The sequence below is a fragment of the Paroedura picta genome, chromosome 14 (genome assembly GCF_049243985.1).
Source record: "Paroedura picta isolate Pp20150507F chromosome 14, Ppicta_v3.0, whole genome shotgun sequence".
NCBI lineage: Eukaryota > Metazoa > Chordata > Lepidosauria > Squamata > Gekkonidae > Paroedura > Paroedura picta.
In genome coordinates, this window is record NC_135382.1 from 7,963,158 (window position 1) to 7,981,164 (window position 18,007).

Genomic DNA, 18,007 nt, shown 5'->3' on the forward strand with positions numbered 1-18,007 from the left:
CAGCAGCTGCGCAGTGCCACGCCGAGGGGGAGCCCCAGCCATAGCGGCCGCTGGAGAGCACCAAAGTTGAGCCGGCGGCAGAGTGGTAGGGCAGCCCCCGAGGCAGCAGCTCGAGAGGAGGATGCGGAGGAGTGCGGCCCAGTTCCAGCTGATCTACAAACCGGTACCGGTCTCCAGACCGGGGGTTGGGGACCACTGCAGTAGAGAACCAAACTTAAATAAGGAAGAAATGGTGATATATCAAACCTAAGCATTCAATTCCTGCTATCTCAGATCCTCTGAAATCCAAGTATTCAAAAGGATGCTTTCACGTGACAAACAGGTTTTTGCAAGCCTGACATTTGTAATTCAGGTATTGCCTTTCATACACTAAAATGATCTTAGAACTGCAGACTTCCATTTTCTATCCTGCATTAGGGAAGAAAGTGAAACTTGGATCTACAGGGATCCTCCTAGATCCTCTACTAACAAACATAGTATCAAATCACATGCGGAAGACAGGACTATAAGATTGGCCTATTAAAAAAAAATGGATCCAAAGTGTTGTGGTGCTGCAGCAGTCGCAAAACATGGATCTGAGGTATAGATCCCCATGAATTCATATGATTTTTACACTGGTTTAGACCAGTGGTCCCCAACCTTTTTGAGGCTGGGGACCGGCAGGGCAACTGCCGCCCATGCGCGCCCGCGCATTACGCGGCCGGGCCACACGTGCGCAATGCGCAAGTACGGCCCTGATTCCCTCCCCCCCCTCCCGCAGTAAGAAGCTTCCCGGGCCGCAAGCTTGTGGCCCGGGAAGTTTTTTACTGCAGGGGGGGGGCGGGGAGAGGGAGCCGCAGCCCAGCGCCAAGGCCTTTGCGGCCCAGCACCGGGCCGCAGCCTGCGGGTTGGGGACCACTGGTTTAGACAATTAGAGAACAATCTTGATTTTAGAGTCATGTGTGGAAATACCAATTTATCCAGGCCAGCAATCGCTCACAAAAATGTGGAAGAACAGTTTTCTCTCAGTGCTGATTCAAGACAGAGCACCCTCTGAATTCACTCTGGGAAGCCATTCCAAAAGACTGGTCCAACTAAAGGTAAAAGTATGAGGGCTTTAGGTTGCCGTAAAAGCTTTCAAATATAAGGACCAGTAACAGCCAGTGTGGTGTATTGTTTAAACCAAGCTTTCTCAACCAGGGTTTCATGAAACAATAGGGTTTCTTGATGGCTCTGGAAGGATTTCCCAAAAGGGTGGGAGTTAGTTAATTTTGTATATATTTTTTAAATTCATTAAACGTTTATTGGGTGATATGATCATACACATTTCCACACACACACACAAAGGTCCAATGATGGCCCTGGAGGGGTGGGAAAGGGAGGGGCCTGGGTGGGCGTGTCCACAGCTCTGCTTCCTATCCATATTCTACATGGTCGCACCACTTCTGGGATTTTTCAAAGCCTGAAGAATGTTTCAGGGGTTTCTCAGTGGTAAAAAAAATGAGAAAGCCTGGTTTAAATTGTTGGACTAGAATCTGTGAGACTCACGTGAATTCCCCCTCTACTATGGAAGCCTGTTGGGTGACCCTGTGCCAGTTACACACTTTCAGTCTAACCTACCTCACAGGGTTGTTAATAAAATCAGAGTCCAGTAGCACCTTTAAGACCAACAAAGATTTATTGGTCTCACGCCTTGAATAAATCTTTGTTGGTCTTAAAGGTGCTACTGGACTCTGATTTTACTGTGTTATTTCAGACCAACACAGCTACCCATTTTAATCTCTCACTGGGTTGTTGTGAGGATAAAAGGGAGGAAGGGAGGGCAATGTAAGCCGCTTTGGATCCTCACTGGAGAGAAAGGTAGAGTAAAAATGAAGTAAATATAACTAGAACTTTGATCTGGAAATTTTGATGCTGCATTTTGTATCAACTGAAGGTTCCAAGGTATCTTCAAAGGCAGCCCTATGTACAGCATGTTACAGTAGTCTAACCTGGATGTCATAAATCGGTGTGGCTAAGATGGCAGAGCCCAAACAAAGGGCCCCCTTACAAGCAAGTTGTAGTTGAGAGAAATTATAGAATACTTACTATGGATAGAAATATAGTATTTTTTACGAATAGTGAGAACACCCTCACTGTGTTAATCCAGCACATATCTGGCCATGAACTTGCCCATTTACAGCCTCCATCTAAGACAAAATTGATTTCAGACCATGACGCTGTGAAGTTTGCCATCATATTGGAATCCATGTCTTCCTACTAAGTCCCATACTGTTGACTAGTCCCATAGGAACTGAGGTTTCCAGCTTAAAGGGGACCAAATTAACATGTTGCACAGTCATATACCCACTATTTCACAGACATCTGAAAAACTAGTTCTACAAGTTTTCAGTGTAGTTCAGTTTGAAAGTGCTGGGAGAAACAAGCCACAGAGAGCATGGTGCCTGTGATGCTCACTGAGACCATTTATGCACTGGGCACTTCACTGCCGCAGCTCTCATGCAGGAGCACAAATCGGGGGCAAATGAGGTGCACTGGGCCAAATGCTCCCCCATGTGGGTGCAGGAAGAGGTGGGGCAACCTGCCATGACTAAAACTCCAGCCTGCAACCCAGCATGAAACCTCCAGTGCATAAATAGTCCAAGAGAACTCTTTTCCCTGCCTTTACAATTCCCAAAGACGCTTTGCTACTCCTTTTTAAATGTCTGTGATTTTTTTTTAAAACGGTGAAAGATGAATGTATATACATCTAAAAAAATAAATAAAAATACATACATATAAATAAACACAGACATGATTGGAAAAAAAAGGTCTCCCTGGAACTGACAAGGTCACCTGATGGGAGCCGAAAAACAAGCAGCAAAGCTGGGCTTCCACCATGAAGACATTTATTATTACATTTATAATCTGCCATTCCCCCTGCAGCTGGCTCACGGTGAATTATATGCCCTGATAAAATGTTCGTTCTCTCTTTTCCCAAGGAAACTTTTTTGAATTTCATTTATACATCATATCCTCATTATTTAACACACTGTATTAGAAATGTGAAAGAAGGGATAGAGAAGGGATCTCTACTCCCAGGAAAGCAAATGCACAGGAGGCGGCCTGGATCGTGACACAACTGGGCTCAAGAGCCTCACAGCTGCCATACCACACATAAGGCACTGGTAAACTACTTTTTTTCCAACCTCCCCAAAAGTTAGATGCATCATAGAGAGGAAGTCAGTTGACAGAATTTAAAAGCCTCACTGTGCGCACACAAAGCTCTGTACAAATGAGAAAAGAACACCTTGGATTGGCATTTCCTGCAGACAGCTACTTAATATATCACTTGCTAGAGTAGGCTGGTGTGCTAAACAGCAGTATTTTAGCAATATCCAAAAACCTGCAAGTAGCATTTTATACACATGATCCAGTCAAAGGGTGCAATTACATGCACATTTCTTTAGGAAGAAGCCCCATTTTTGTAGGAAACATACATAGTGCTTAGGCTGGAATGTCCACATTGTTCATGATTTTGGGTGGCACAGAAGCACTTTCTGCGTAACTGTAACACACAAAATAGCCTCAAAGGATATGTTCACACCAACAGCCCAGGCAACATTTGCCATAATTCTTGAATTATCTCTCTGGGTCCAGTGCCTTTGCAAAGTTGTCGTACCACAATGCAAGTGTTTTCTAAAAAATAGTAGGAGATAACTGTGTGTTCGTTGAGTTAATTTTTTTAAGGGGGGTTAAGAGCAAAACGATCTTTACTCAAATACTGTCATGCCTATATAATCAAGACTTCACTAAATACTGTTATGTATCTATTTCCAGATAGAGTGGTTGCAGCAAAAAAATACATTGCTCCTGAAAAAGACATTCTGCTCTTCAGCACTCTTCTCCCCAGTGAAACCATCTTTCTCTGCCCTTGATTAATCACATGGGTGAATCTTAGCAATCAGGTCTGACTACAGGTTAACAGCATGGAAGGAAAACAAAGTCTGAAAACAAGGAATATCTGATCTCCAAGGTATTAAAACACTTTTGCTCATATTACTTTGCTCATATTTACTGGGACAGGGATCAGTTAGGAAAATAAAATATCAGGGCCTAAACCTTTACAACATACTTGACTATCTCAGGCACCCTCACTCAACAGACCTGTGAATTAGTTTTGTCATTAAATAAGTGTTCATGCACAGATCCCATTTACTTCAACCAAGTATGCATAAGAGAACTTCCCAGTGGAAGTCACTATGCTTGTGCCCTCAAGTCATCTGATACTTGGTGGGAAGATATTTGGTGTTAAAGGCACAAATCTAAGAAAAAAATGTTCACAAGAAAGTACAATGTTCACAAGAAATACTGAAGGCTCAATCGCAAACAATTCCCTTGAGAAGAAAAGATGGAAGGAGCCTAAGGAAGCCAAGTTGGCTCCATAAGCAGTTGTCAAAAAATTTGAGGAATAAATAAGAGTCATTTAGGAAATGGAAGGAAGGCCTTATTACCAAGCATGAGTATAAACAAATAACCAATAATTGTAGCGGGAGTGTTAGAAAAGCTAAAGCTCAATATGAGCTTAGCCTAGCAAGAAATACTAAACATAACAAAAAAGGCTTCTTTAGTTATATTTTAAGCAAGAAAAAGAATAGGGACACCATAGGACCACTGCAAGGACAAGAAAGTGAAATGATAACAGATGATGAAGAGAGGGCTGAACTGCTTAACTCCTATTTCTCCTCGGTCTTCTCTTGTGAGGGAAATAGTGATCAATGTGGCAAAACGTAACACAACACGGGGGTTAGAACAGTCCACAAACACCTAGTTTCTTTAAATGAAACAAAGTTTTCTAGGCCAGATAAACTGCATCTAAGGGTACTAAAAGAACTTGCAGATGTCATCTCTGAACCTCTGTCCATTATTTTTGACAATTCTTGGAGAACAGGTGAGGTGCCAGACAATTGGAGGCGGGCAAATGTTGTCCCCATCTTCAAGAAAGGGAAAAAGGAGGATCCGGGTAATTATCGACCCATCAGCTTGACATCTGTAGCTGGCAAAATTTTGGAACAAATAATCAAACACTCGGTCCTGGAGCAGCTGGAACTGAGAGCTGTGATTTCTAAGACAGCATGGGTTTTTGCAAGAACATGTCAGACCAACCATCTCTTTTTGCGAGAAAGTGACTACAGGGGAATGCCGTGGACATAGTTTATCTGGATTTCAGTAAAGCTTTTGATAAGGTTCCACATGATATTCTTGTTGACAAGTTGGTAAAATGCAATATGGATCCTAATTCTGTCAGGTGGATCAATAACTGGTTGACAAATAGTACCCAGAGGGTATTTGTTAATGGTTCAGCATATTCTTGGAAAAGAGTGACAAGTGGAGTACCCCAAGGATCTGTCCTGGAGCCTGTGTTGTTCAACATATTTATAAACTAGGAACTAAGCCCATTGTAGAATTAATACAATGGGCGCTAGCAGGCTATCGTGGTTGTGGGGGGTTGCGGGCAGGGGCCCGTGGAAGCGGACAGGCAGGTTGAATTAGCGGTGTGGGGCGCAATTAGGCAGAAAGGGAGAGGCGAGGGAGCTTACCGTACAGAGGGGCCATTTGTGAGGCCGGTGTGCGGCTCCGCAGCGCCATTCTGGTGGCGTTGGCGAGCAGGATGTGGGCTCCCGTTGCGGCTGGTTGTTGGGGCTAATTATTCCGGCGAGGAAGTTGGCGCGGCTGCTCAACGGCGCTGGTGATGTTGGCGGCGAACTGTGAGCAGGCAGCGGCTTATTGGGGCATTTATTTTCGGCGCGGCCATGTTGGACGGCGGGTTGTGCGTGCGCATGTGTGGGCTCTCACTCCCGGAAGAGGGAGCACAAAGAGGACCCAACGGTAAATTCCACGTTTCGGCGGCGGGCTGCAGGGCTCCGTGGCGGGCAGAGAAGGGGGCGGGATGCGAGTGCGGCCAGGGGTTCAGCGGCTGGCTGCAGGGCTGTGTGTGGATATTGCAGGAGGCGGCGGGAGGCTGTCGAGCGGCTGCAGCCTTTGTCCGAGTGCTGGCTTGTGAGTCCTGGTTTTTCGGCGGCGGGAGGCTGGCGAGCGTCCGCAGTCTTTGTCCTTCTTTTCGAGTCCTGTTTTTGTGGCAGCGGTGGGCTGACGCGGGCAGGGAACCGCGGGCAGGGAACCGCCGGGCAGGGAACCGCCGGGCAGGGAACCCTTCGCGCAGCTCGCAGTTGCTTCCTTGATTGGCGGCTTGATGCGGCGAGAGGCGCTTCGCGCCTGTCGCCGCGCCAAGCCGCCGGGCAGAGAGCCCCCGGCAGTCACGCTTTGCGCGACTACCGGGGGCTCCCTGGGCAGCGGGCTGACGTGTCGGAGGCGCTTTGCGCCTCCGTCGCGTCAGCCCGCCAGCAAGGAAGCAACTGCGAGCCGCGCTTTGCGCGGCTCGCAGTTGCTTTCTTGAGCGGTGGCTTGACGCGGCGAGAGGCTTCGCGCGACTGGTGGGGGCTCCCTGGCCGGCAGGCTGACACGTCGGAGGCGCGAAGCGCCTCCGACGCGTCAGGCCGCCGGCAAGGAAGCAACTGCGAGCCGCGCTTTGCGTGGCTCGCAGTTGCTTCCTTGTGAGTGGGGTGGGAATCGGCCGAGCCAATTGGCAGGCGCTTTGCGCCTGCCGATTGGCTCGGCCGATCGTCCGTCAAGAGGAAGGGGCCAATCGGCACCCTTCCTCATCCCGGACCGAGCCCGCCCTAACTCCTCCTACACAGCCCTTACGGCTTTATTTAGTCCGTGGCGCCCGTGGCGCCACGGGCGGTGTAAAGATGATTTAGATGAGGCATTAGAGCGGATACTTATTAAATTTGCAGATGATACTAAACTCGGAAGGGTAGCAAACACAACTGAAGACAGCAACAGAATACAGGATGATTTTGATAGGCTCGAGAAGTGGGCTAAACTCAATAAGATGAAGTTCAATAGGGAGAAATGTAAAGTTCTGCATTTAGGTAGGAAAAACCAAATACACCAATATAAGATGGCGGAGACTTGTCTTGGCAGTAGCATGTGCAAAAAGGATCTAGGAGTCTTAGTACATACACTGAACATGAGTCAGCAGTGTGACTCAGTGGCTAAAAAGGCAAATGGGATTTTGGGCTGTATCAAACGGAGTATTGTGTCCAGATGACAGGAGGTGATGGTACCGCTTTACTCTGCTCTGGTTCGGCCTCACTTGGAGTACTATGTTCAGTTTTAGTCACCCCAATTGAAGAGGGATGTTGACAAACTAGAACGTGTCCAGAGGATGGTGAGGGGTTTGGAGACCAAGATGTATGAAGAGAAGTTGGGGGAGCTTGGTCTGTTTAGCTTAGAGAGGAGATGACTAAGAGGGGATCTGATAACCATCTTCAAGTATTTAAAAGGGTGCCATATAGAGGATGGAGCAGAATTGTTGTATCTTGCCCCAGAGAGACAGACCAGAACGAATGGGATGAAATTAATTCAAAAGAAATTCCATCTAAACATCCGGAAGAAGTTCCTGACAGAACAGTTTCTCAGTGGAACAGGCTTCCATGGGAAGTGGTGGGTTATCCATCTTTGGAAATTTTTAAACAAAGGTTAGATAGCCATTTGATGGATAGGCTGATTCTGTGAAGGCAAAGGGGTGGCAGGTTACAGTAGATGAGCGATTGGGATGTGAGTGTCCTGCATAGTGCAGGGGGTTGGACTAGATGACCCATGAGGTCCCTTCCAACTCTAGAATTCTATGATTCTATGATTCTACAACCTCCCCTTCACATACTTTTGTAGGCCCTTTCTACATTAAAAATCCAAAATGGCCATTTCAAGACATTTTCTCCAACACTTCATTGCTAATTTTTTGCATTTTAATATTATAATAAAGTCCAATTTGCAAGGAAGGAGTTTCCTTTTTGCAAAATAAAATAAGTTATTTGCTACAAATGGGCACCTGTCATGCATGATAAAGTACATAATATTCCCCCCAACCAAAATTGCTGTGCCATCTTTGATATTCTTTCCAGCAAATCTTAACAGGTTCTGCTGAAACTGTATCAAGAAACATTTTTAAATTATTACATCTCCTTTGTAATTGAAGCACAAACAAACCCTGCTTCCTTCTCAGTGCAGTTTTCCCCCTTGCTCTTATTCTTATGATACACATTCAATGATACACACAAAGAAAAGAAAAAGAGTCAAATCAGAAACATCTGTAGTTTGCCATATAATTACTCATTCTTCCCCATGGAGACTGACCTTTGTAACACTGATATGAAGACCTGAAAGGCTAAAATGACCAAGGAAATTCACGAGATTTAAAATGCATAACATGATTAAAAGGAATTAAAAGATGGGCTGTTATTTTACATTTTGGTTTATGTTAACATAAGCATGGACTTTATGATCTTCGTTTAATCTCTGTGCTCAATATGTAGTAGCTGAATTTACTCACTATTAGAAGGATTTGAAAACTGCTGAAATGCAATGAAGTTTTCTTCATATTATGAAGTTAAATCCTGCATTTGAGGTTATTATGCAGCCATTACTTTTACCTGAAACAGGAATCTTTTCCACCAAGCTTTCTTCCTTGTTCTCATCTTCACTCCAGTTTGTGACTTCTGTATGTGAACACATAATAATGAAGCACATTTCAAAGTCACAGTGATCAGACCAGTTTGTTTCCTTTTTAAGCTCCATTCCCTTTAATTTTTTTCTTTTGTTATCCCTTGTTTATTGATCTAAACTGTCCATTACAGTTCTTTACAAAAGGACCCTACTGTGAACTTTAGTAAAATAAGCTGTGACTATAGCTCTGTGCATATACCAAAGAAAACAGTAAACCACCCAGATACCTTAAAGAGTTTGGATTTTTTTTCTTTTTAAAGGTAGTGCTAATTTCAGCAGCTGGACTTTTAACCCCAAAGTGATATTTGATCTACATTCAGAATTAGTTTAGTCTCTTTTATTGTTAAAAAAACTAGCAAAAGAAACCTAAACAGGTTTGTTTATATTTACTGTGTAAAAGAGTGTATGGCCTAATTGCTTGTCTATTTTGGCCTTTGATGCCAGGATGGTCTGTGAAACCCACTGTGCAAGGCACCATCTCCTGCTTCTAAATCAAATTACTTCCTCTATGAAAAATAATTAATCTAACAGATCCTTTTTCTTCAACTTCAGAAAAACCAACAATATATACTTTCCTCAGCATGGAGCTGTTTCTTTAAAAATAATAAAATGAAAGGGAGTATCTATAATTCCCTTTTAATAATAAAGTCATTACCCACCCCAAAATAAACATTCTTTACAATAGCTATCCTTACATTTGTTTAAAAATCTACAGCTATTCTATTTGCATATTCTATTTTAATGGTGCAACACGTATTTCTGATTTACACCTGAAAATGGAAAAGGTATGACTTTCTGAAAAATACAGAAAACAAGGCTGCACTTACCTGCAACTGTTACTCATCTACTGGCCTTCTTTGTAGGCATATATTTTGTAGGCACTTTCGCAAGCCTGCCACAGAGAGAAGCTAGCGAGGTTTTCTGATAATATCCTTGATCTCTGAAGAGTGCTCACCCCTCCCCGAGGAGGCTGACTTTCCCGCCAAAGTCACATGATGTGGGAGGGGCAAGCACTCTTTCCTCAGTTGTCCCATTGCTGCTGGGTAAGATGAGTCATTATTTGCATAATAAGTCTGCATGCATAATAAGTCTGCAGTGGGGAGAGGAGTGTGAGAAGTGTGCCTGCACAGAAGGCCACTCAATGAACAAAAGTTATAGGTAAGTTCAACCTTGTTTTCCTCGTCATGGCTTCTGTGCAGTGCCACATGGAAGAATAGCAAGAGGAGGCTGTAGGTTAATCTAGCAGAATATTGACTGAAGCACCACCTTCCCCATTACAGTCTCTTTCCTGGCATAGATGGCCACGGCATAAAGCCTTACAAACATCAATGGAGTGGACCATATCACCACCTTGCAGATCTCATCAAGTGGCAGTCCTCATGAACAGGCATCCAAAGCAGTCTGTGCTCTGTAATGGACACTCCATGTTGGCTAGGCTATAAATCATTTTAATGGTTGAAACTATTCAGCGGGATAGGGTTTGTGCTGATGCTTTCTTGCACATTGGAGCCATTAAAACAAATACAGAGATCTATTCTAAAGTGTCTGACCCTATCTAGGTAAAACAACAGAGTGCAACCAACATCCAAATTGTATTAAGTTCTTTAGGCCTCCTCAGAGAGAGAGGGAAGGAAGGTCAGCAATGCCACCAATTGCGATGGATGGAATCAGGACACAATCTCTGGCAGGAAATCCAATGTAAACTTAAGAACCACCTTATCACGAGAGAACTGAAGAAGACTTGAAAAGTTCCATTGGAAAAGGCTGGCCACCCACATTCTCCATGAAGGAAGACACCATCTCGGTGCCAGCACTTACTTTCTACACCACCTTGACACCAAACATCTTCTACAGAACTGCTGCCAGCATCAAGGGAACACTAATAGCACCTAGATTCTCGGGGTCATTCGCCACTGACATTAGACATTGAACTCCACTCGACTGCAATGGTGCCATCCAGGGCAAGACACATGGAGCCAAGGACTCTGTTGAGATCAAGAGAACACCCATTGCCCCAATGGACTCTGGAACCAATCCATTGGGGATGCCATCGACATCATTGTCTTGACACAATCACCATGCCAGTGTCAGCTGGGCAGACAGCTGAGCTACCTGGATCTCTGTAATGCTTCCTTCACAGTGGAAGACGGAGACAGTGATAAATGCCTTGCCTGGTTGCTCTCTGCTTCCCTGGCATTGAGGACAAAAACTGTTGAACATCACCTCAATGCCAACACTCTGGTCCACCTATTGGTCTCTGACTACAAAGCCAACAAGGCATCTGACGCAGACTCTGATGCTGATTCCCTGCCAACAACTGGCAAAGTCATAGGGGATGAATCTTCTTCCCTGAGGCTCTATGCAGAGCATATTATTAGAATGGCTAAGGCTCTTGTTAGATTATTTGTCAACAGAGCCTGATATTTCTGATCCTATAATGGATGCTTTATTTACTCTGGGTTCAGGGCCTGTTGCTGTTCCATTTATTAAGAGCATCTCAGATATTGTATTTAATACTTGGGCTGACCTAGCAACATGAATTTCCTATTCAAAGAAGTTGGAAAAACTGGATAAAGTGAAGGAGGATGACTGTTCCTACTTATTCAGGCACCTCAAAGCAAAGCAAATCAACGCCCTTAAAGAGCTAACCCCTGCTGGGTTCTCTGTCCACCATCAGTCACAGACTGTGGGGTGGGGAGGGTGTGTGGCAATCCTGATCCGTGACAACATCTCCTTCAGGGCTTTCTTTGCGCCGAAAATCCCAGGAATTGAATGTGTTGGCGTCGGGTGGGGTACAACTGAGAGCGTGGCCATCTGGCTGGTGTATTGAGCGCCCAACGCACCTACAGATGCGCTGCCAGCCCTGCTAGGCGGCGGCTGCCTGGACTTTACAGTCTCCTAGACTATTAATCCTGGGGGACTTTAATGTCCATGCGGAATTGCCACCATCTGGCATTGGGCTGGACCTGGTGTCAGCCATGGCGACACTAGGGCTCTCGCAATTTGTTGTTGGCCATACCCACCAGGCCGGTCACACCCTGGATCTGATTTTCGGTGCAGGGCTGAGCGTGGATCCGGTTACAGTTACTGCCGTGTCATGGTTGGACCACTATACCCAAGACCCGGCTTAGGCTGCCACCTCCCCCTCACTTGGCGCCGAGCAAATTTCAGCTCGCCCACGGAGACTTATGGATCCGATTAGATTCCTGAATGCTCTGCGGGACCCAATGCCTCCTGGTACTTCTCTAGACGGGCTGGTCAGTGACTGGCACAACAGACTGCTAGCCGCCATTGATGAGATAGATTCCAGACATCCTCTCTGTCCCCGTCTCAAGCGGGCCCCATGGTACACCGAGGAGCTCCGCGAGAAGAAACGGGAACTGAGATGACTAGAGCGAGTTTGGAGGAAGACTCGCGACAAAGAATCGAGAGCCTCTTATAGAACGCAATTAAGAGCCTATGAGATGGCGGTGAAATCAGTGAAATGCAACTTTTACTCGACTACCATCGCGTCTGCGCACACACGCCCAGCACAACTATTTAGGGTAGTCCGATCTCTCATCGCCCTCGATGAAGGGCGCCAAAACAATAGCCAACTGGACATTAGCTGTGAGGCATTCGCGAGTCACTTCGCAGACAAAATCTTGACTCTCCACCATGACCTCCCTCCAACTTTGGACACAGAAAGTGAACTGGAGGCTCCTTGGCCATCTTTGGAGAGAACAGTGAGTTACTTCAGACAACTCTCATTAGATGAAGTGGACAGGATGCTAGCAACAACGAGGTCAACCACTTGCCCTCTAGACCCGTGTCCATCGTGGCTCCTAAAAACAACAGACCTAAGAATAGGAGCTCCCCTCCGGGAAATAATCAACCTCTCCCTTTCAACAGGAGAATTCCCGGACAGATTAAAAGAGGCAGTGGTACGCCTGTTGCTCAAAAAACCATCCTTGGCTCCGCAGGAGCCTGACAACTACCGCCCCATCTCGCATCTGGCGTTTCTGGGGAAGTTGGTTGAAAGGGCTGCTGTGGGCCAAATATCAGCATTCCTGGAAGAAACTTCAGCCCTTGGCCCATTTCAGTCGGGCTTCTGGCCTGGCCATGGGGTGGAGACAGTACTAGTTGCCCTGGTGGATGACCTCCACCGCCAACTGGACCGGGGTGGGTCAGCGCTGCTGATACTATTAGACCTGTCAGCAGTGTTTAACACAGTCGATCATGAGCTCCTAGCTAGGGTTGGGCGATTCGGCCGCTTTGGCGGCCGCTCCTGCTCGCCACAGCCAACGCCACGCCGCGGAGGGGGGGGAGGGTGGTGCCGGCAGCAGCGTGACAGCGGGCGCAACCATGCAGGAACTCCGCACCTGTGTGGTTGCGCCCGCTGTCACGCCGCTGCCGGCACTGCCCTCCCCCCCTCGCGGCGCAGCGCTGGCTGCAGCCGGCGGGAAAGGCCGCCAAAGCGGCCGAATCGCCCAACCCTAGTTCAGATGCTGCTCTCATCTCTGAATCATCTTGTGCCTGATCAGAAAGTGGTGCAAGGGGTACTGAGACCAACAAAGGGTGTCTATCCAGCCCCTTTTTCTTCTTCCTGACAAGAAGCATACCGTAGCTTTTCCCCAAAGGGCGGTTTTATTTGCCCTGCCATCCCTAGGTTCAGGGGTCATCTTTTTGCAAGCCTCACAGGAACCAGTGATATGGCCCTCCTGCATGCAAAGGAGGCAGGACTCATGATTGCCATTCTGAGCTATCTTAGCCTTACAGTCACAACACCTTTTAAACAAATATAGTCAGTATATATCATTGTTGAAGGGAAATTTGTTTTACCTCAGGAAAAAAAATGGCCTCTCCTACAAGCAGCAATGGGAGAACTGAGGGAAGAGTGGTTGCCCCCCATATCACGTGACTGGTTGGGAAAGTCAGTCTCCTCAGGGACGAGAGGGGTGAGCCCTCTTGGGCTTGCTAGCTTCTCTCCGTGACAGGACAGCAAAAGTGCGGTACCCACGTGTGCTTGCACAGAAGCCACAAAGATGAATAATTGCTACAGATAAGCCACAGACAAAAGGATCACTCAAATTTAACATCTACCCATCCCCAAGATTGGGCACATGGAGCTTCAAATGAAACACTTCAACAACACAACATGCTCCACACATTTTATCATGTATTTGGATAGCAGCTGACTTATATGGGGCTACCCTATTCATTTAAGAGCCCCATACATGCCTACAGTCTAGAATAAATATTGCATGAAGTGTTCACTGCTGCATTTACAAAGATTCCAAACAGTACTATAACCATCTCAGAATGCATCCAGACCATTTAAGAATATTACCACGTTCCCTTGCACCATTACCACCAAGTAACTGTGTGTGATTTTCATGCTTTATTTTGCTTTTGTTTGTCTGTGAACTACAAGATGTTACATTGCTGTAAGGAGATGAATCATCTACATATTCTTCTGGACAGTTCTTTTTCAGTAATGGCATAACCTAAAGCATTGGAAATAAAATACTGTAATTAAAAAAGAATAAATACACACATATCCCCTTTTAGAACCCTGGCCAATATTTTCACAATATTTGGAAAATATATTTCTGACATTAAAAAAAATCATTTTCTACTCCTCTGGACTTTTCCTTTATTAATCCATTCAAAATATTAACAAGCACAATTTCCCCCCTAATATACAACAAATACATTTTGAAAAGCACCACTAAGTTTCTCTGTGGATCTCATATACAAATTATTGCTACCTCATGCATATTGCAGACGAACAAAAAGCTACTGAGAATCTGCCTCCAGAGGGCACCTTCCAGGAAGAAATTTAGTTGGTCACCTCCCTCAACCCTCCCCCAAGGATCTCATATCAACCAATTGTTCATATGTACTCCTGAAGCTCTTGCTGCTAATTTCAACTTTATTGGACTGCCTGTCTAACTACAAAGTTATTAGAGAGTTTTGACCCCAGCTCAGTGTCCAGAGAATGATGCAGCCCTGAGAACACAAGAAATGGCCATCTCTTGTATAAGTGACACAAATTGTTATGGCTGCAATCTTATGCACATTTAGTTGTGAGTAAGCCTATAAAGTAACAGATCCAATATTTCTAAGATCTTGCATTTAGAAAAAGAGAGAGAGATAATACATAAAAAACCTTTAAGAAGGATTTTTTTCTTAGAGCTTTCTCCAGATCTCAGTCTGCTGCCCTAGACAGACAAAAGGATAAGACAAATTATTCATCAAATGAAATGAATACTGACCAGTTCGTCTTGCTTATTTCTCTCCAAAACCAGTAAAGTGGCCAACATGTCCTTTACTTCTTGTGTGAGTAAAATATTGTGCTTTTTCAAGAATAAGACATGTGCGTTTAAACGTTCCCATGTCATTGCAAAATAAGATGACAATTCAGGCCTACAGAAAGACAAAAGTAAACAATGTAGGCAAAACAATAAGTATTGGTTTTAAAAAATTTCAAAAATAGCCACATTCAATATTATCCAGAATTTCCTTCATTAGTCTGAAACTCTTAATCAGACATCCACGCTGACGTTAAGGTAAGCTATTGCTAAAGTACTTCTAACAAATTTTAATTATAATGTTAGGTTCTACATTTAGGAACTAAAAATTCATATTAAAAGCAATGTGGAGCAAAAAGCTGGACTTGTCTGAAAGTCTTGGATTCAAATCTCCAGAGCTAAGATATCTCGTACCCAAAGGCAAAAGTGCAATATACTAGTAATATACTATTAGTATATCGTCATCCTATATAAAATGCCAGGCATAGTGCAGGCAACTCACTTCTTTAAAAAGAAGCTGATTGGTTCAGAGCCCTGGAGGGGAGGGGAGGACGTTGGGGGATGATTGCCACAAGAGTTCTAACAGCTGTCTCTTCTGGCACTTACTAGGATAACAAACAGCTTCCAGGCCACTGCATTTTTCCACATCATGAGTAGAGAAGATACTCCCTGTCGTATTAGCTGGGGGACTGGACTGGACGGGAGGGTGAGGGAAGAGTTGATGGGATTAGAACAAAGCAGAAAAGTCTTTAGGGAAATTGAACGTCAAGTGAGACATATGCCCAGCGAGGTAGTTGCCTAAACAGAGCCTGGAATAGATGGGTTAAGGAGAGGAACGTAACAACAGTTGAAGAACTGAAGCAACTTAGAGCAGTTATACAGGCAAGTTCCCTCACAACTTAGGGGAATGCAAAAATAAAAACAGAGGATGAAGATTGAGGGGGACTTGGGGACATCTCTTTTCCCAGGCGCATCATCAGTTAAAATAAAGACTGAAGCATCTCAGAGAAAATCGAGCCATCAAAAACCAACTCCGCGAGACAGAAGACTCCCTACAAAATAGACAAGTAGGGATAGTGGAGGACAAATAAAGGCTCATTGTCCAATATTAGAAAATCCAAACATCACCCCAAACTGTCAAAATAGTAAAAAGGGCAGAAGCAGCGACTGAAATCCCAGCAACATCCTCTAGCCACAGGAAGCACAAACAGAAACTAGGAAGGATTTGCAAATACAAGAGGATCTGAATAAAGAATATTTAGAGCCTGTAACTGTACATAGGAAACTAGTAAATGGGTGGAGAGACACAGGTGCAGGTGACTTTGGCAAAACCTGGCCTGGTAAATAAAAATCAGTATTTGTGAGGAAGGTCTTATGAAATGAAAGGCATAAGTGGCCCAGAATTTCACGTGGAGTTAGCTTGGGAGTTCAAATACAAAGGCTTTACAGGAAAGCAGACAATAAGTGTTTGGGGGGAACTATGTGTTCCAATTATATTAGGTAACAACTTGTCCCTACAGACCAGAACAGTAACTGCAGTTGCCAGCAGTAGGCCTCAGGCTTCAGAAGGGCAGACATCATCAGTCAAGCAACAGGCTGTGCTAGCTGAGCTCAGTGAAAGCAAGGCAGACTGTCTGCTACACAAAGGGCATGCAGTATGTCTAGCTGTGTAGAAGCCAGAAGATTCTTTGGAGGAGTCAGATCAGAAGGCATGGCCTTCTCCACAACTTCAGAGGGGGTTCTGGGAGAACATTAAAAGTCACCACCAAGCAGGAGATTTAGAAGTGACTCCTAAGATCTTTGTGCAAATGCACAAAACCCAAAATTGCAAAAGTTCCAATAATCTTTAAACCGCTCGTGGCGCCGCGGCCGCCACGGACTAAATAAATGGTTAAGGGGCCTTGAGGTGGGCTTTGTCCGTGATGAGGAAGGGTCCGGATTGGACCCTTCCTCACGACAGACAATCGGAGGGACCAATCGGCAGGCGCTGCCGACGACGACGACCAAGCCAGCCACCGCTGAAACACCGACGCCGAGGAAAGACACCCACCCACAGTAAGTACCTAGCGCCCGCTGCATTTAGCTGCAGCGGGCTTGATTACTAGTCCAAAATAAGTCGGCAAGAAAACTTCTGGATTAAGCAAAGGGAAAGTTAATTTTGCACAAAATGGAGAGATCGAAAGCCATCAAAGATGGCTGGAACAGTGATCTCTGCCCTCCAAGGGCTGAATAAGTTTTAAAACTTTGCATTCCCATACTTTTAAAGTATCCATCATTGTGATTAGTACACAAACAGATGCTAAGTATCTAGCATGGTATTGAATGGGTCAGGTTGGAGAATTCTTCTAAGTCAATTTGTTATTTATTCCCTTGATGAACTTGATAATATTATTACTTCTGTTGGGTTCACTGTAGAAGCCATCCTGCAAAACAGGGAACTACCGGATCCTGTTGAACTGTTGCCTGAACTATGTTTTATTATTATACTTGCTGTATTATTGTACACAAATTTACAGTATTGTTTGGTTGTTACTTATGATTGTCTTGATGATCCCTTATAAATGACTATTTTGCACTTTTGGAAGCATTATTTACTATAGTTTCAGTCACGATTATACAACGCCCTCTTTTTTCTAGTGCTTTCTATTTACTGTGCACCCCATTTTTGCTGTATTCCGCACCTGGAGATTGGCAACTCAGCTGCCTGCACATGGAGAAGGAGTGGGGGATCAAACCTAGCTCTTGATATTAGAGTCTGCTACTCTTTAACCACTTCACCACACTGGATCTCACGATTGTGGGGGAGGATGGCCAGCCCCTAGGAAGGCCTCAATGCAGGCATGCATCCTAGCACCCGTTGTACTCCTGGGTACAATGGGCTTTGCTTCTAGTAACTTAAATACAATTATGAAAGGAGTAAAAACATAGGAAGAACAGCCTGCCCAACCAGCAACCAGGGCCTGTCCCCCTGTCCCTAGACTTACTTATCATTTATTTAATTTATATACCGCCCTCCCCGAAGACTCAGGGTGTTTCACATAAAACAGAAACAATGCAGATAACTCAATTTAACAATAGTTCAGTGATAACAGCAAGCAACACAGTAGAACACTAGGATAATATGG

The 18,007-nt window shown here is 45.0% G+C and overlaps 1 protein-coding gene across 9 annotated transcripts in view; it reads right to left on the reverse strand.

Annotated features, from left to right (window-relative positions):
• KIZ (kizuna centrosomal protein) overlaps nt 1-18,007 on the reverse strand; it is a 133,075-nt gene that overhangs the window by 55,173 nt on the left and 59,895 nt on the right. For 7 of the 9 annotated variants that reach the window (XM_077309469.1, XM_077309467.1, XM_077309463.1 and 4 more), the window contains 3 exons: nt 14,847-14,997; nt 13,919-14,075; nt 8,517-8,582 (listed from right to left, as the gene is read on the reverse strand). In XM_077309469.1, the coding sequence (XP_077165584.1) occupies nt 8,517-8,582; nt 13,919-14,075; nt 14,847-14,997 (374 nt within the window). The remainder of the gene's footprint in view (nt 1-8,516; nt 8,583-13,918; nt 14,076-14,846; nt 14,998-18,007) is intronic. The other 2 variants (XM_077309465.1, XM_077309464.1) reach the window with 2 other exon arrangements.